Source organism: Terrapene carolina, unplaced genomic scaffold, assembly GCF_002925995.2.
Source record: "Terrapene carolina triunguis isolate 2854851 unplaced genomic scaffold, T_m_triunguis-2.0 Scaffold67, whole genome shotgun sequence".
Lineage (NCBI taxonomy): Eukaryota > Metazoa > Chordata > Testudines > Emydidae > Terrapene > Terrapene triunguis.
Genome location: NW_020664418.1, coordinates 2,317,072 through 2,336,709, shown reverse-complemented (window position 1 = coordinate 2,336,709; position 19,638 = coordinate 2,317,072). Strand labels below are relative to the sequence as shown.

Below are 19,638 nucleotides of genomic sequence, written 5' to 3'. Positions count from 1 at the left end.
TCACTCCCTTTTTCCCATTCCCACAGCCACATCTGCGACTGTCTCCCAACCCAGCCTGGCATCACAGTCCCAGAGGCTAGCGCAGATTAGGCGGAGGAAGAAGAAGACGCGGGAGGACATGTTCTCAGAACTAATGTGCTGCTCCCGAGCCCAGGCAGCCCAGCAGACACAGTGGAGGGAGAACTTGTCCCAAATGCACAGAGCAAACATGGAACGGGAGGAGAGGTGGCGTCAGGAAGACCAGCAGGCGACTCAAACGCTGCTTGGACTGATGAGGGAGCAAACGGACACGCTCTGGCGCCTTGTGGATGTTCTGCAGGACCGGAGGCAGGAGGAGAGAGCCCCGCTGCAGTGTATCTGTAACCACCCTCCCCCGCCACCAAGTCCCATACCCCCCTCACCCAAAGTCCAAAGAAGGAGGGGCGGCAGGGGCCGTGAAAAGTTTCACTCCACCCCTGCAGAGTGCTCTAGCACTAGAAGGCTCTCATTCCCCAAAATTTGAAAAGTCCTTTCCTACCCACCTCACACAAGCCCCCGTCCAAGTTTCACCCCCCCGTTTCATGTGTAGTTACTAATAAAATATACGTTTCTGTTAATTACTGTTTCCATCATTTTCTTTTGGAGGAGAGTCTGTGTGAAGGGGAGGAAGCTGGTTGGTAATTGGACAGGACAGTCACCTTTAGCAGGGTACAGAGGCGGGGGCAGGTCCAGCAGCAGGGCACATACACAGTGCAGTTACTAGTTACCCTGGTCAGTCTGGGAGGTGGTTTTCATGTTCTGTGGGGGGGGGGGGGGTTTGCTCTGTGACTTTGTGGCGGGGGAGGGCAGTTACAGATCTTATGCAGCGGTCCTTATCCTGGCTCACAGAGCTACGCAGCAGGGGATCTGTAACCCTCCTCCCCCTGCCAGAAAGTCACATAGCCGACACATACACGCAGTCCCGCCCAGGACGGCTGGCAGGCTCCGTTGAAACAACCAGTCCACCACTGTGGAGCCTGTCATTCCTGGAGTTTACAGGCATCATTTGCATCACTACACTACACCCGCCCCCCACCACAGTCTGCGTCCCAGGTTTAAAGCATTCCCGCGAAAACAGTAATAAAGACAACGGTGTTCATTAAGAAAATAGAACTGATTTTATTTTTTGGGAAGGGGGTGAAGGGGGTATGTAGCTGGAGAGGATAGTCAACATAAAATGGGTAAAGAAACGGGGGCAGGTTCAGCTTCTCTTTAAACAAAGTTAATAGTCACAGGTTACCCTGCTCACTGAGGAACCTAGCTTTCAAAGCCTCCCTGATGCACAGCGCGTCCCGCTGGGCTCTTCTAATCGTCCGGCTGTCTGGCTGGTCGTAATCAGAAGCCAGGCTATTTGCCTCAACCTCCCACCCCGCCATAAAGGTCTCCCCCTTGCTCTCACAGAGATTGTGGAGCACACAGCAAGCTGATATAACAATGGGGATATTGGTTTCGCTGAGATCACAGCGAGTCAGTAAGCTTCTCCATCTCCCCTTGAGACGGCCAAAAGCACACTCCACCACCATTCTGCACTTGCTCAGCCGGTAGTTGAAGAGTTCTTTTTCAGTGTCCAGGGCGCCAGTATAGGGCTTCATGAGCCAGGGCATTAGCGGGTAGGCTGGGTCCCCGAGGATCACTGTAGGCATCTCCACATCCCCAAGAGTTATTTTGTGGTCCGGGAAGTAAATACCTTCCTGCAGCCGTCTAAACAGGCCTGAGTTCCTGAACACGCGAGCGTCATGAACCTTGCCCGGCCATCCGACGTTGATGTTGGTAAAACGTCCCCTATGGTCCACCAGTGCTTGCAGCACCATAGAAAAGTAGCCCTTTCGGTTGATGTACTGGCTGGCCTGGTGGTCCGGTCCCAGGATAGGGATGTGAGTTCCATCTATAGCCCCACCGCAGTTTGGGAATCCCATCGCGGCGAAGCCATCTATGATGACCTGCGCGTTTCCCAGGGTCACTACCTTTGAGAGCAGTACCTTAACGATTGCGTTGGCTACTTGCATCACAACAACCCCCACGGTAGATTTGCCCACGCCAAACTGGTTCGCGACTGACCGGTAGCTGTCCGGCGTTGCAAGATTCCAGAGGGCTATGGCCACTCGCTTCTGGACAGTCAGGGCTGCTCGCATCCGGGTGTCATTGCGCTTCAGGGCAGGGGACAGCAACTCACAAAGTTCCAGGAAAGTCCCCTTCCGCATGCGAAAGTTTCGCAGCCACTGTGATTCATCCCAGACCTGCAGCACTATGCGGTCCCACCAGTCCGTGCTTGTTTCCCAGGCCCAGAATCGCCGTTCCACCACATCCACATGACCCATTGCCACCGTGATGTCCTCGGCGCTGGGTCTCGTGGTTTCTGACAGGTCTGTGCTACTCTCAGACTTCAGATCCTCAACCCGCTGCCGTAGCCTCCTCGCCTGATTTCTCTGTATCTGCCTCTGGGAAAGGTGGATGAGAAGCTGCGAGGTGTTGAGAACGGCCACAACTGCAGCGATGGTCGCAGCGTGCTCCATGCTCGTAGTGCTGTGGCGTCCGCGCTGTCACTGACCAGAAAAGTGCGCGAACTGATTTCCCGCCGGCGCTTTCAGGGAGGGAGGGCGGGAGTGACGGACGGATGACGACACTTACCCAAAAGCACCCTCTACACATTTTTTTTACCCAGAAGGCATTGGCGGCTCGACCCACAATTCCAATGGGCAGCGGGGACTGCGGGAACTGTGGGATAGCTGCCCACAGTGCACCGCTTCCAATGTCGACGCTTGCCCCGTTAGTGTGGACTCACAAAGTCGAATTACTGTCCTTAGTGTGGACACACACGTTCGACTTTGCAATATCGATTCCACATATTCGATTTAAGTGAAATCGAACTACCCTCGTAGTGTAGACATACCCTTAATTTCCCCAATACTAATTTCTCCCTACTGTTACTCACACCTTCTTGTCAACTGTAATGGGCCTCTCTCTTACCACTTCAAAAGTTATTTTTCTTCCCTTGGTATCCTGCTGTTAATTGATTTATCTCGTTAGACTGATCTAACACTTGGTAAAGCACCCCCATCCTTTCATGTATTTATACCTGCTCCTGTATTTTTTACTTCATACATCTGATGAAGTGGGTTCTAGCCCATGAAAGCTTATGCCCAAATACATTTGTTAGTCTCTAAGGTGCCACAAGGACTCCTTGTTTTTTTTGCGGATACAGACTAACACAGCTACCACTGAAACCTTTCACCATACAATGGGGGCAGAGTTGGGCCTGTGGGGCATGGAAGGGGGGAGGCGTGGCAGAGAGGTAACAGGAGTAACAGGAAGGTGTAAGATAAAGGAGGAGTACGTTGCCCACCCATTGAATGCACATGGGTGTCAGGTACTCTGCTCTACCACTTTCAGTCACTGACACCTGCTGTCTGACTGACTTCAACCTTATTCTCCTCCCACAGAGACAGGCTCTGGACCTGTCCCTCCTCTCACCTACACCCTGTTAAACCAGGGAACCTCCACTGACTTCAGTGGTACTACGGCTTATTTACATCAGTGTAATTTAGGGAAGAATTACCCATCCCCCCACCCCCGCATCACCTGTATACCTTGCATCATTGTGCCTGCGATGTCATGGCAGCTGCTCCCATGGACGGCAGGCGTTTACAGAGTCCAAGGCCAGACGGGACCATTGTGATCAGCTAGGCTGACTTCCTGTATCACGCAGGTCAGAGACCTGCCCCAAACAATTCCTGGAGCAGAGCTTTTAGTAAAACGACCAGTCTCAATTTACAAATTGCCACTGATGGAGGCTGCTCCATGATCCTCAATAAGTCATTCCCATCATGGTCAATTACTCTCACCATTAAAAATTTTCACCTTATTCCAAGTCTGAATTTGTCTAGTTTCAAATTCCACCCATTGGATCTTGTTAGACCTTTGTCTGCTAGACTGATTAGCAAATGTTTGATCCCCACATAGGCACTTACAGCCTGGAATCTCATCCCCCCTTAACCTTCTCTTTGTTAGGCTAAATCAATCGAGCTCCTTAAGAGACTGGGATGAATATGGCCCAATGAGTGTTGTGATTTCAGTCCTGGTAGAGATCATAAAATCACTGCTGTGTTCAGCATGAATGTCAGCCTCCACTTGAGCTCGGGGGTGGGGCATGGCAAGGGCCAAGTCTGCCCAACACCTGCCCAGCTCTCAGCCGTGGCATGGTCCATCCCTTTTCACCAGGGCAAAACAATAATAACAGCAATAAAAATCAGAGACAGGCTTAGATTTGAGTCTGCATTTCCCACCACCAGGAAGGGATGAAGTAATGGAAGGCAATAGGAAGAGGCTTTGCCAGATTGCCAAAGGAACAGGACCAGCTGGTAGGGTTGCCAGGTGTCCAGTTTTTGACCAGAATGCCTGGTTGAAAAGGGACCCTGGCGGCTCTGGTCAGCACCGCCAACCGGGCTGTTAAAAGTCCAGTTGGCGGTGCTACAGGGCTAAGGCCTGTCCTGGCATTGCGCTGTGCCCTGGAAGCAGCCAGCAGGTCCAGCTCCTAGGTGGGGGGGCCATGGGGCTCCACGTGCTGCCCCCGCTTTGAGCACCGGCTCCGCACTCCCATTGGCCGGGAACCGCAGCCAATGGGAGCTGGGGCGGGGGGGGGAGACAGTGCCTGCAGGCAAGAGCACACCTCGTCGAGCCTCCTGCCACCCCCCCCCCGCACTCCGCCCGCCCAGGAGCCAGTCCTGCTGGCCACTTCCGGAGAACAGCGTGGAGCCAGGACAGACAGGGAGCCTGCCTTAGTCCTGCTGTGCCACTGACCGGGAGCTGCCAAAGGTAAGCCCACGCTCCAACCCCGAGCCCCAACTCCATGCCCCAGCCTTGAGCCCCCCCAAACCTGGAGCCCCCTCCTGAACCCCAAACCCCTCATCCCTGGCCCCACGCCAGAGCCTGCACCCCCAGCCCAGAGCCCATACCCCCATCCTGCACCCCAACCCCCTGCCCCAGCCTGATCCCCCTCCAGCCCTCCGAACCCCTCAATCCCAGCCCAGAGCACCCTCCTGCACCCCAAGCCCCTCATCCCCAGACCCAGCCCAGAGCCCACACCCCCAGCCCAGAGCCCATACCCCTTCCTGCATCCCAACCCCCTGCGTCAACACGGAGCCCCCTCCCACACTCCAAATCCCTCGGCCCACCCCCCAGCCTGGAGCCCCCTCCTGTCCCCAAACCCCTCATCCCCAGCCCCACCCCAGAGCCCACTCCCCAAGCTGGAGCTCTCACCCCCTCCCACACCCCAACTCCCTGCCCCAGCCCAGTGAAAGTGAGTGAGGGTGGAGGAGAACGAGCCATCGATGGAGGGGGCATGTAGTGAGTGGGAGGCAAGGCCTCAGCGAAGTGGTGGGGCCTCAGTGAAGGGGTGGGGCTAGGAATCAGGCTCCCCAGTGACCAGGTCTGCCAGTCTGGTCCTCTAGCTTCTGTACCTGCCTCCCCCTCTCCCTCCTTTCAGCAGCTGTTGGGAGGATCCAGGATTGACAACCTGCACAAGAGTGCCCTCTGAGGCCCAGCCTCGGAAAGAGAAGCCTGAGGTGGACACAGCATGCCAGCCTGGAGGGGTTGCAAAGAGGAGGACAGACCCAAGGGTATGGATATATACAGACTTGAGAGACAATGCCACTGGGGGAAGAGGAACTTGAGCAGAGCAGGGCAGGACAAGAATGGCACTGGATTTTTACTTATTTCATCAAAGCTGCATTGCAGTGAAAATTTTCTGACCACCTATGAACCTGAACTGGATTTCTGTGCCCTCCTGGAATGGCCCATAGGTACAGCTCCAGGGAGAAGCAGACCCCAGACCCAATTCCTGGGCTGTCCTGTACTCTAGCTCCACCAGATGTTATGGCCTTGATGTAGCTGGGTTCTCTGGTCTGTTACATAGGAGGTCAGACAACATGATCATAATGGTCCCTTCTTCTGGTTTTAAAAATCTGTGTATCTAAGAGAAAGAGGGACCTGAACTGGATTTCTGTGCCCTCCTGGAATGGATTCTGCACTGACGATACTTGAGTTAGAAGCCAAAAATCTTTTAAAAATAACCCCTTAGATAAAACTTCAAGCAGCTTAACACAGGCCCGCTCCACTAAAGCAAAATAAACACTAAGGTCTCCATCAAGTCTGATTTATTTTCATTCGGCTGAAAATATTAGGATCTATTTCTAAGACCATCCTATTTGTAAAGCACTGTGGTTGGGCGGGGTACATTGATTAACTCCTTTCAAAGTGCACTCAAGTCTTGGGATCAAACACTTACGGAAAAAAACATTTGTTTCCTTTCCAAAATGTCCATTCTTTGATGTTCCTGATTAGGACTTCTAATGGCCAAAAGCAAAAAGCTTCTATTTCCAAGTGACCTGGGAAGTTGTCTTGAATTTATTCCCCACAATCCTTCCTGCCCAACAATGAAGACCAAAGAAATTCTTTCGGATTCCCCACCTTCTTCTCACCAGAGGTAGGAATGAAAAATGGAGCCCCTGAATGGCAGAGTGGACTGCATCGGCGCTCATCTTGTGGTACCAAGCTCAGCCTCTCAAGCAGGAGTTGCTAGGTAACAGTGGATATGTTGGTCACAGTTCTACCAATCCTCACTATCCCAGCAGGAGGGACTGTAGGGATTGGACAAAGGACTCCTGCTGGGGGATCTCACAGCTCCCTATCCCATTTCAGACTGGAGGGAATGGGGCAGGGGTGCTGCTTTGTGGAACTCCAATCCTAGCTGCCCCCACTTGAAGGCACTGTCAGGAATGATGTGTAGAAGAGCTGTGGGGGTGGGTGGCTGTCAGAGTCCCAGTCTCCTCCAGCAGGAGGTTCTTTAGGGAACAATGTAGGAGCACAGAGTATGTTGGTCTATTGTCAGCCTCCCCAGCCAGGAAACACTGTCGAGAATTCATCACAGCCCTTATTATTTGTCCAGTTATACTGCACAAGTCACTTGACTTACAGAGAACTGTCCCTATGCCATGCTTGTTGCATGAAATGAAGTGTATTTTATAGACACTATAGGCTAGGCTACAAAAATATAAATGTCACTCCAGTTTGACATTATGTTGATATACTATGAGCCAGCTCTTCATCTGCAGCTCCATTGGAGACAGTGGGTCAAAGCCTCAGCTATTGGCGTAGCTCCATTACAGTCAACGGAGCCAGGCCAGTTCACACCAGCTGGGAGTCTGGCCCGGGGAGGTATCTTCACTAGTCCATAAAACATGCAGCCAACTCCAGCTCACACTGAAGTGACTTTCGTTGGAAAAATAAAGCAACCAACACAGTCAATCTCTGAATATTTAAAAAAAAAAGTGGGCCAGGTGGGGGCCCCACAGATCTGTGGGACTCAGAAAATGCCCCAAAACACTGACAGTCTGTTGTTGAAGGGTCCTCCCTTGAGCCAGGCTGGGAGAAGGACTTGCAAATACTCCCTCTGACATGAGCCCATGTCAGAGGGAGACGTGCAAGAACTTTCCAACAGAACTCCTAGCACTAAAAAGCGACTTCACAGATGTGCTGGGGGGTGGGGGGCAGAGATTACTAACTCCACAAAGGGCTGGGGGGGATCTGCTGTAGGGGGATCACTGTGTGCCCAGTTTGGGTAAGGCAGGAGGGGTTGAGGAGGCTGGGAGAGATCACTAAGGATCCCCTTTGTTCTACACCTCCAGACTTCATGTTGTTGAGCTACATCCTCCATATGTACTTGGGGGCCATGACCTGTCCATAGGAGCTCATTCACACTAGGAAAGCAGAAGTGGCATGAGACAACCTGGCATCTTGACAACATGGAGGTGCTATGATGCAGAAAGCCCATGCTACCCCACCCTGTCAGGGACTTGTCCAAACACATGATCGTTACAAGGAGTCTCCTGATCTCAGCCAGCTATGGGGGAAGCTCTCGAGAAGGTGGCTGGCTGACCCTGAGGAAGTGCTGAGCAGCAAGAACATGCATTTGGTGTCATCTTAGCACCATAATCCCCATGTGTGCTATCGGCCAGGAGTGGAAACTGGGTAGGATGTCTGCTATTTTCATGCTGAGGTGTATGAGAAGACCAAGACCTTGAGGGGAGTAGTATGATGGGAAGAAGAAAAAAGTGTCAGAGACCCTTACACTCCCTTCCTCCCCTGCTCTTTGACTAGCCAATAAGGAACACTACAGATGGATACAGAGTGAGTTGGAGGTTGCTTTGGAGACTATTACTATGGCAATAAACACCTCAGAAATACAGGCGACAGACAGATTAGATGGAAGGATTACATGGGGATGGGGAGGAAAATGTGACCTAAAAAACAGTGGCTCCTCTACCACAGTGATGAGGGAAGCAAAGAGATTGCTTTACTCTTCCATCACCACATGTGTCAGGTCACAGCCAGCAGTAGAGCTAGTCAGAAGACTGTCAGTTGGCTGCTATATCAGTCTGGACTCTTTATCCGGACTCAGGCACAAACATGGCAGCACTGCAAGGAGATAGCAGCATGCTTTGTGTAAAAGATTCACCACATCTATCTATCTATCCCTCCATCCCAAAATCATTACTATGGTATCTAGGAGCCTGGCCTGACTGAGTACTGGCCCATCTGAGAAGCACAGTTTCTAAAAGAGTTTGAGGAAGTCCAAGCCACCACCTGGAAATCAAACCTGTGCCTCTCTGGGGTAGTGCAAAGCAGTGGAATTGTCTGGATGTCTAATGAGAAAGACTGTCGATACTTCCCCTTTGAGAGACAATTTACCAGGTCAGGCCTTTGCTCAGGTCACCATCCCTCCATGCTAGCAATGCTGTCAATGCCATCCTATCTCTAATCCCTCTCCTTCGATGCGGATGGGTCCCCTGCAGCAGCATCTCCTCTGCTGCAATATCTGAGACCCTATCCAGGCCTAGATTTCAGAACAGGGCCTTCGATGGAGATAGAGTCCATCATATTGAAGGATGATGTCATGAGGCCTGAGGACAGAAGGCCTTGCTCTTGCTATCATCAGTCTTTGGCTTGTGGACCATGAGGTGCCACTAACCTGCCCGCAGGATCTAGCAGGGGTGGGTGGAGTTCCATTAAAACAGTCCTGCTCCTTCCTCTTAGATAGCTCCAGGGACTGTGATGGACAGCTGTTTCTCCTTGTCAAAGCACTCTCCTAGGTTTCCCATAGGTATCAATCCTGTTACCTCTCCTGCTTAACTCAGAGCCGAGCCTCCTGTAGAGGCTGCGAGACATTATGGGTTTACCATGCCATCGCTATGCAGCTGACACTTGGCTTCTCTCTCCCCTTCCCATCAAGTGTGCACCATTACCCTGTAGTTCTAGCCTCTCAGAAAACAGAGAGGCAGCTGGCTCAAGCCCAGTCCGGGAGGAAAGGAGGCTATGCAGATAGGTGGAGGGAAGCCATTGGAGGAGCTAGCAACAGGAGGCCAGTCCTCCATTTCAAACCATGGCTGTTCAGGGATGCTCAGAAATCAGCTGTAGCCAGCAATGCTTTCTGTCTGCTTAGGCAGGCCAGGAGCTCCCTGCTCTCAGGAGAATGCCAGGACAGCAACTATGCCAGGCCCTTGTGTGGGAGTGCAGGGATGGGGGGAAGTACCCATCCGAGGGCCAGGCCCCATCTGGTTCTGAAAAGAGAACTCAACATGTGTTCCGGTGGTGCAAGCTGACCCATTTCTCAACCTGCCACTGGACGGCGCAGCTGTGGGACAGATGCCATGGCCCGAGAGCGTTGGAACAAGAACAGCAGACTTGGAAACCACATGTTCCCCAGAGGCGGCTGATGCTGAGGCAAAGAGCACTCAGGGGAAATCTTTTGTGTTTGGAGAGGATTAAAGAAACAAACCCCCGCTGAATCCCAGTGTGAGAAAGCACTAGGTCCCCTCCCTCGAGCGGGGTGGGCTGCTCCTGGCCAGAGTGCAGGCAGGCTCATAGGACTCCTGTCAAGTTTCTTTGGTTGGGTTCCAAAAATAAATAGGATTTAAAACCTCATTTGCACATTTTATTTTTCGCTGGAGGAGACCTAGCTGCTTGCTCTCTGCAACCAAGCTGGGCATGAGGAGACTATTCGGTGTTCAATGCCAGTGCACGCTTAAATAAGGGGAGAGTGGGGAGTCTTCTGGGAATGGCAAGGGGAAAATACAATTAGACAGGAATAGCTGCAAGGTGCCCAGATAGTGTTCTTATGTCTTTTGTATCCCGGGATTTAGAGCACTCACCTGCCGGCTCTTCTGTGCTGGTGACCACGGAGGTTGGGTTGATGGCAGGAATCTCTGGAAAAGAAAGGGTGAGATTCTTAAGGAAGGGTGCTTGCTTTCCAACAGCGGGGTTGGTCAAAACCTATACCCCCTCCCCTGCTTCTGCTGGTGGAGAGTCTATTGCTAGCAGCAAGAAAGGACAAAGCAGCGCCCCCTGCTGGTTTCCTTTGCTTCTGCCATAGGGACATGCCGGGCACTAAGAGGGAGTGCATCATAGTACATCCCCCTTGTTGTCCCTGCCAGTGAGGCTAGAGGGAGCCCTGGGAGTTTTAGGGTTCCCCAGGGGATAAGCCCAGGAAAAACACCCCCCAAAGGATTCATATAGAGGATTAACGAGCTTCATTCATAGTGGGCGCTGGTTCTGTTTTCAGGGTGAATCTAGAATAACTCCACTGAAGTCAATGAGCCAAGACTGGCATAACTCTGATGATTTCAATGGAGTTAACACCGGGGGGATTTGGCCCACTATAATTAGGACTGAATCTTGGCACCATTGAAGAAAATGGGAGTTTTACATTGACTTCAGTGCAGCCCTTCTCCAGACTTGCACTGATGCAACCAGGGGCAGAATTTGGCCCGGTATCCAGTGAGACAGAGCAAGCCACTCTTTTGTAATCAGCTGGGCAGTGTGAATGTGTTACCATTGCCTGTATGGGGGTAGAGTCGGAACTGCTCAACCAGGGTGCCTGGCCCTGTGCTGGAAGCAGATTCTCCTTTAGCTCACGTGGTTGGAAAGGGGGCATTCTGTGTTTCAGGAGCATGAGGCTCTAAGTTCTGTCTCCACAGTTGCCATGAAGTTCCAAGTATCCAAGCTGGCAGCACAGCCACAACCCTGAAGTCCTATGTGGTAATGGATTTATTACAATAGACGTTCTGAGATCAAGAGCAGGACTCACCCATTTCCCCCCGCTCCATATGGTGGTGTAGGGCACTCAGCACTGTGCACCAGCCTGATCCTATAAATACCATTGCCATGGTCACTCGTGTTCAGACAGCACCGTCTAGCTCCAGGTTGACTAGCTTAGACCGTGCAGAGGGGTGACATGCTGGGAGCCCTGGCAGATAAGTGGCAGTGAGGGACAAGGCCACCGTGTTCTGTGTCATGTTCTCTATTGGCCTGTGCAGCAGCACTGTCTCCCTGCCTACACCCTGGCACCAGCCAACCTCTGGAAGAGATGTTCTCTGCTCACATATCTCCTCTTCCCAGCCAGTGCTGCTCTCTGGACAAGAGAGCCAGGCCAGGCATCCGATGATCCTGCTGGGACAGCTCTGCTGTTGATGATGCAAGATAAAGAGGAACTGGAGGCTTCCAGGAGACCTTTAGAGAAACCACCAGAGCTGCCCATCTCAGCCCCGAGAGCCATTGCTGTGCTCCCTGCAGCACTGCAATCAGCGGGGGGAGAGAGATGCCAGCTAGCTGACTCTGTGCACTACGGGGTCCCCACTCTGCCCCGTTGTGCTCCTGCAAGGGAGCGGAACTAGGAGCATCCCATTCCCGTCAGCACAACGCAGCTGCCACCTTTAATCTCTTCCCACTGCTGGCCTCCCTGGGGCAAGGAGCATGGAAAGAATCTTACAGCCTCCCCAAGGCTTCCAGTTCAGCTTCAGTCCAGCACAGCTGTGGGAGCTGGGACACTGGCCTGGCTGCCAGTGCAGAGAGCAGCCACGGGGGAGCTAGATGAAAGAGAAGGAAGTGAGTAGAGATAGAAATCCTCTTGTGCAGAGCTCCCACATAGCTGCGGGGTCATTCAAAAGATGTTCTCCAGCAGCGCAGAGCCCCTGAGGGTATGGATCCACTAGCATGTGGTGCTCCCTGAAGAGGTCCTACCGAACTGCTGCCCCATGCCAGCCCTGCTTAGTTTCTAAGAGCCAATGATCTCACAGTCCCTGGCAGCAGGGAAGCACTTCACAGCCCCAGATAACAAAATAGCTATAAGATCTTGCACTTGTCGAGATGGCAAAGGAGGAACTGGAGGTCTAGAACACACCAACATTGGAACTAGGCATTGTTGACAGCATTACTCACTGATGCAAGGAGCCACAGGTGACCGGCTCTGCTGGTAGCTCTTGGCACAGCGATTGCAGGTGAGCCCTGTCACACCATCTTTGCATGGGCACTGCCCGGTGGTCTGGTTGCAGGTTTTACCGGCTGCGCCAACAGGGTGGCAGTCACAAGCTGAGAAAACGAGAGAGAAAGAGAAATGCTGCTAAAAGAAAGGGAATAGATGTATTTTACACACAGCCCTCTGTGCTGAACAGGACATGTCTCTGATAACAGCCATTGCACACAGTCTGAAAATGAACAAAATATCGTTAAAACACCATAAATCCGGCTGGAGGTATTACTCAGCTCATTTAGACCTTCTTTTCTGTTCATTAACCAAGCCTGATTTTCTGTGTATGGGTTTAATGTATTCACTGAAACTTTCAGATAAACAATTTTAAACCAAAGGGCTGCTCACAACTGGCTATTCATGATCTGGTATTTGTGGCATGTGACTGGTGACCTGAATCAAATGGTATTGTTGCTAATCCCTGATTGGACGACTGAAATTTTTACACAGAAGAATAACGAATGGTGACCAGTGACTAATGAAAAATGGCAGTGATTGTCTCTACAGGTGTTTGTACGAAGAACCGCCCCCCTCCAAACACTTTGGCATGCAGGAGCCCATTTGTGTAAGTGAGGGCATGCGTGTGATGTAAGTACTGCACAGGCTGTTTGCACACACACTAATTTACTGCATAATGAATACAAAGGTAGGACTACGGGGCATTGGCAAAGCTGGGTGGGGCGTGGAACTGAAATAGCAGGAGCTGCTGCCAGTCAAGACTGAAGTGCCTTGACAAAACTAAGTAGGAGCAGTTTGCAGAACACACGCCTGCACTACATCTAGCACCAACTACAGCTAACAGCCTATCACTTGGATAAACACATTAGCTCCAGTGACAAAATATAAAGGAGACTGAGTTTTGAAACTCCCCAGAGGATTCTCCTGAGAGGAAAGAGCCTTGAGCAATGCAAGTGGCGTCATGGGAATCTCAAGGCAGGGTGAAACAGATAAAAGTGGGATGGGTCAGGACTGAAATCTGGAGAATGAATTCTCTTCTCACCCATGGGAGAAGGTAGACCCCCCTCAGTCAGGGATGGGGGTCCACTAGAGAAGCAGCCTCCAGGATCAGAGAAGCATAGAGCTGGAATTCCCATCTCATTCCTAGCACAGAGATCTAGCCAGAGGATGCTCCTACTGTGTGTTTCTTTTCATAAAGGGCTTGGAGCAGGGCATGACCTCTTTTCAGTTAAATCTCCTCAGGTTCAGTCCCTAGAGCTCAGCGTGTTTGAATCGGCACTTACAGCTGTCTGCCATCATTTGAACTTCGGACATCAGAACAGCCAATTTCTCCCACCCCCCTTCCCTACCTTAAGGTGAACCCAGCTGCAGCTGCTTCAGAGGACCTTGCGGAACCTGGGAGGAATTTCCAGGGGCTCTCCAGCCAGCTGGCCCCATCAATTAGCCAATCGTGAGCAGGCAGGGGGGGGGGCAGGGTGAAAGAGAGAGTGTTAAGGCTCATTAAAGGTAACTAATTGCAGCCTTGTGAAAGAGGGGAGGGAGGGAAAAAGGAGGAGGAGAGAGAAAGAAATAAAAGGGTTGGGTTCCAGCAGGGGATTTTTAACTTTGGAAAAAATGTGTAAAAACCGACCCTGGTTTGTGTCAGAAAAAGGGAAAACCACTTACAATACTCTGCTCGTTTTTATTATTGGCAAGATGAGGAGTGTGCGTGCCACAGCCGGTGGTGAGCCCAGCGTACTGGCAAAGGGGCAGCGCAGAGCAGGGGAGAGGAGAGGCAACGCCTGTGTCATCGCTGGTGATCCATCCATACCAGTCGCTCAGTGTCTTGTAAGCAACCACAGCTGTGCTGCTCCTCGGCTTAATGGTCTGGACTCCTCCCTCCTGCCTTCCAGCTACTCCTGACCTCTATGCTATCTCCCTCGCTCTGTCTACAGAGGCAAGAGAGGAGGTCTTGAAGCCTGGAGCAGTGGGTCAAGCTCACAGGATGAAAGGTACTGCAATGAATGGAACACCCGTGAGGTTGCAACACTTTTGCTGATGCAGCAGGAATTTGCTGAACCAAACCACTGACACCCTCAAGGAGGAAGCTGAGGGACTGGGATGAAAGCTTCAGTCCAGTAACGCTGCTTGTATCATAGCCATGCTTAGCAACGAGACCCATCTTCTCATTCTTTCATAGTGATGGGGTGATTCTCTCTCAGAGGGGATGAGTGCTAGAACCAGGACTGGAATACAGTTTCCACCTTACACACACACACACGTGCACACACACACACACACTTCCATAGTCCAATCTCCCCTCATCAGAAGACACAGATAAGCTAGAGTCAGGTGGGGCATGGGTCTCCTGAGTCTCCTGTCTTCACTGGAAGGACTCAGAGTGGGTCTTTCCCTTTCACTCCCTCATCCCAGGAGCTATACCCAGGGGATGGAAGTGAAGTTATTCCTTCATGGTTCTTGCTTTCACATCTTCCTCTCTGGCTCTAGAGCCATGGGATGAATCTGAAGTGGGTCTTCTTGGTGCTTCCCAGCACATCTGATCTCCAGCTCCATGGGGAGGACCAAAACTGGCTCATTCCCTTGTCCCAGTCCTACAGCCACAAGGTTTACTCATTCTGTAGTGAGTGCTTGATGGGAGAGTCGCAGGACGGAGAGAAGCTGCCAAAGCTGGAGATGACTGTCCCATCAGCCAGCTTAGGACTCGGGCTGTTTAAGAACTGGGAAAGGTATCTAGGTTTCCATCAGTTTAATAGCCAAACGTGACTCCAAAGCCAACCAAAACCAACTCCCCTTGTGCCCCCGCAAAGATGTTATCATTTCCCTAATTTTCACCAGATGGGATCTCGTCGGAACACAGCATCCCTGCTCACCAGGCCTTCTCATGCTCGGCAAGAAACAAGAGCATGCAGTGCCTAATGTGGAACAGATGCTTTGGTCCTTATCAGATCTTGGCTGGGATTGGAAATGTACGTGTTTCTGGCAAGGGTATTTGGGGGGCTCAGCTGTGATAACAAATGGCAGCAGATGAGGGAGTCCTGGCATGGCAAGGGGCCTTCAGAAACACAGGGCCTTTCTTCAGCCCTAGCATGCTTTAGTACCAGGACTGTGGGGGCCTGTAATGCCTCACTTAGCAATCCATAGCTTCACTAGCTCTCCTCGAAACACGAGGGAGTCAGCAGAGACCCTGAGAAGACCCCTGGGGCCATGTCCTGGGGGATCCTGTGTGGGCCCCTAGAGCTGATCTGCAGTGTGACACTGACCAGGTCCCTGGGCTGGACTATGGGGTAACCCAGAGCCAGTCACGCCCTGGAGCCAGTCACACACTAGCTCTCACCTCAGTCTATGGCTCTGGCTAGCCCCTGCCCACACAGCTTCTTTAACATGAGGCTTCAGTTTGCACTGAACCCAACCCAGCACCTTCCCCTGAACCTCACTGGACATGTCTGAGTCCATGCCTCTCACTGCTTCATCCCGACTCCCTTTCCATGGCCTCGACTCTGCTCCAGACTTCCCACGGGGCAGCCACAGCAACGACACACACGCTCTCGAGGGCAGAACTCCGGAAACTTCCACCGAGACTCACACACCCTCCACGCCAACAGAGTGCCAGAAAATGCCCCTCCACATGGGCAGAGGGGTCTTATGCAGCAAGACTGAGATGCAGGAATGTTAACATCTCATAGACGTGATGCAGGTGGTTAGTTATCAGCCGTCTCTCAATCTAGGAGCTTGAGTTATGTCAACAACTACAGAAGTGACGCCAGAGAGCAACAAACTGTATAACTCATCATGCCAACCCCATGGCTATTGACTCTTAATAGCAATACTACTTTGCCTTTCTCTGGACTAGAGCAATGGGCATGTTCATCTCCTCGCACGACAGATGCCTGGAATGGCTCAGGTGTTTTAAACAACTCTAATGATTCCTCTGGCATCTCTGCCTGTTGGTACAATACATGACTGTGACTATGCTGCAGGGGTATCATAGAAGATTAGGGTTGGAAGAGACCTCAGGAAGTCATCTAGTCCAACCCTCTGCTCAAAGCAGGACCAACCCCAATTAAATCATCCCAGCCAAGGCTTTGCCTTAAAAACCTCTAAGGATGGAAATTCCACCACCTCCCTGGGTAACCCATTCCAGTGTTTCACCACCCTCCTAGTGAAATAGTTTTTCCTAATATCCAACCTAGACCTCCCCCACTGCAACTTGAGACCATTGTTCCTTGTTCTGTCATCTGCCACTACTGAGAACAGCCTAGCTCCATCCTCTTTGGAATCCCCCTTCAGGTAGTTGAAGGCTGCTATTAAATCCCCCCTCACTCTTCTCTTCTGCAGACTAAATAAGCCCAGTTCTCTCAGCCTCTCCTCGAAGTCATGTGCCCCAGCCCCCTAATCATTTTCATTGCCCTCCGCTGGATTCTCTCCAATTTGTCCACAACCTTTCTGTAGTGGGGGGCCCAAAACTGGATGCAATACTCCAGATGTGTCCTCACCAGTGCCGAATAGAGGGGAATAATCACTTCCCTCGATCTGCTGGCAATGCTCCTACTAATGCAGCCCAACATGCCGTGGGCCTTCTTGGCAATGAGGGCACACTGCTGACTCATATCCAGCTGCTCGTCCACTGTAATTCCCAGGTCCTTTTCTGCAGAACTGCTGCTTAGCCAATAAGCCCCCAGCCTGTAGCAATGCATGGGATTCTTCCTTCCTAAGTGCAGGACTCTGCACTTGTCCTTGTTGAACCTCATCAAATTTCTTTTGGCCCAATCCTCCAATTTGTCTATGTCACTCTGGACCCTATCCCTACTCTCCAGCGTATCTACCTCTCCCCCCATCTTAGTGTCATCCGCGAACTTGCTGAGGGTGCAATTAATCCCATCATCCAGATCATTAATGAAGATGTTGAACAAAACCGGCCCCAGGACCGACCCCTGGGGCACTCCGCTTGATACCGGCTGTCAACTAGACATCGAGATGTTGATCACTACCCGTTGAGCCCGATGATCTAGCCAGCTTTCTATCTACCTTATCCAATCCATAGTTTTTTAACTTGCTGGCAAGTATCGAGTGTTGCTGGGGCACTGGTTGCTCAGCCGTCGGTCTAGAAAGCAGTTCTCCATGTCTGTTTCTTTGTCTTTCTTCAAGTTGTGTTTGTATGTCTGGTAACTGCTTAGGTTTATGTAACTGAGGTTTTGTTGGAAGCGATGTCCTTAATCACCTGTCCATTGGCATCCATGCTGGAGAAACCAGTCCTTCTATGGGGTCTTGCTACATCCCCCAGGACTATCCCTTTTTCAATCTGGGTGTAGTTTCTTCATGCCTTGTGCCACACTTCCCACCAATCCTGGTTGTAGAACTGGCCCATCCAGTACCAGGAAGGGGGATCTTTGAGCGGCACAGAGCTAGTGTCATGGCTCCTATGGCATCTCTTCTCTTTCCTGCTGCAGCTGGCACAAGAGAATGTGGCCAGCGGAAAGGGGGACTAGCCAGGATGCTGCCTGAGCCAGTCTCTAGCCTCACTTTCTGCCCTTTGGTACTGTAAGCATCTGGCATATGTTGGAGCAGCTCTCAGTGTGGGGAACCTGCCCTAAACATGGTGGTGCCATGACCAAAGGGAGAGCAGAGAGGTGCATCATGGTACCTGAGCTGTGCTGCCTGCAGTTTGGTTGGATGTCAGGATCTGGCCCAGAACACTGTATGAAGTCACTCACTTAGTGACTAGCTTCACTTGCCAAGAAACATATCTTTGCACCTAATGCTGAGCATTTTTTGTGTCTGAGAACTTAGTTGCTACTCCTCAACAGTTTTCACTGGAGAACACTCACCTTTTATGGCTTTATTTAAATTACAGGGATTAATGCATAGCCACAGTTTATTTGGCTTTTCACCTACAATCACTGACTTAACCCTGTAATTGTTCTGTGTTTTCCAGGCTCTTCTATATTACCAAGTTCAGTTTTTACATTGTCTATTGGTGGATGGATTACTGGAGTTACTAGTTTATCTGTCTTAATTCTCCCTCCAAACACCCTAGACACTGTAATACACTTGGGAATTCTGCAAAGGTACCGTCTGTGCTCTGTGTATGTGGTACTTAAAGATCTTCAAAGTCTGGCAGGCGTTAAGTCCTAACACAGGTAGTGCAGCCCCATTTCATATTTGGACAGTTATTAATAGTATTGGTTTTTAAAACCAATTGTGTTAGCTACTTGCCTTTACACTGGTATATCCTGTCCTGAATAAGAAACAAGCTTTGCTTCAGATATCTGAACAGTTTCCTTAGTGAGCTTGTTCTATATTTTCCCTGGAATAACACTAGTTGTGCTCCAGTATCCCAATTGAAAAGCTACAGTTCTGCCATTGCCATTTGACTGCATTTGCCAGTCTGAAGCAATTTGCTCTGCAGATGTTGTACCTACAAGGAGATTGCCTTGCTTTTCTGCAAGCGTTTGAGCACTCTGGGCTTTAGCTATTTGACAAGCCTTTGAAAAATCATCTTTCCTGTTGCTTTTATGGACAATTTCTTGGATCATGTTCTCATCCACAGCTAGCATAGTTAGTTTTGCCTGCTAGAATAGCTCGTAGTCCTATTTTGATTATTATTTTGGGCTTTCTTTATTGCTAGTTGTTGAAATGCTGCCATATAGACTCCTCTTGCAGTGCATCAAGTTGATTCATTTCACTCAGACCTAAAGCTTGGCTTGCAAATGGAAATGGCAGCGAATCAGGAATTCTAGCCCCGTGGTCACTCCTGCCTCCTGACACCTGGAAGCCTTCCCCTGGCCATGCACATGTAATTTATAAAAAGCCTTGTTAGTGCACTAAGCAAAACGCACCCAGTAGGTTCCCGGGTACTCCTGCTCTTGTGTCCATTTCAGCACAAGGCTGAGCTGGAGCGGCTCATTAACTGCGCTGCTCCGCATGAGAATTAGCAGGCAGTTGGTGTGGCAGAGATGTTACAGTTCCCATATGGTGGAAATGTTGCTCCATATTATATGTATTAAGATCACACCTCCAGGGCCCTTTCATTGTGCTGAGCACTATATAACCACTTAGATAATCCTGGTTACAAAGAGTTTACCATTCAAATTGACAAGATAGAGCACGGTGGGAGAAAGGAAATAGGATGATCCCTATTTTATAGATGCAGAATGATGAAGTGACTTGCCCATGATGTCTGTGGTAGAGCCAGGAACGGGACCAAACTCACCTGGGTCACAGCAGAGTGCCTTTACCACAAGACCAGCCTCCCGCTTAACACAGACAATACAGCAGAGGATGACCTGGTGCAAGTGTTCCCCTGG

The 19,638-nt window shown here is 50.9% G+C and overlaps 1 protein-coding gene across 3 annotated transcripts in view; it reads right to left on the bottom strand.

Moving 5' to 3' along the window:
- The window catches only part of NTN3 (netrin 3), a 100,532-nt gene that overhangs the window by 30,498 nt on the left and 50,396 nt on the right, over positions 1-19,638 (bottom strand). For all 3 annotated transcript variants that reach the window (XR_002908056.3, XR_002908055.3, XM_024198903.3), the window contains exons 4-5: positions 12,289-12,438; positions 10,224-10,277 (exon numbers count right to left, since the gene is read on the bottom strand). Coding sequence is in view for 1 of the 3 variants with exons in the window: in XM_024198903.3 (XP_024054671.1) it covers positions 10,224-10,277; positions 12,289-12,438 (204 nt within the window). In the remaining 2 variants the exon portion in view is untranslated. The remainder of the gene's footprint in view (positions 1-10,223; positions 10,278-12,288; positions 12,439-19,638) is intronic.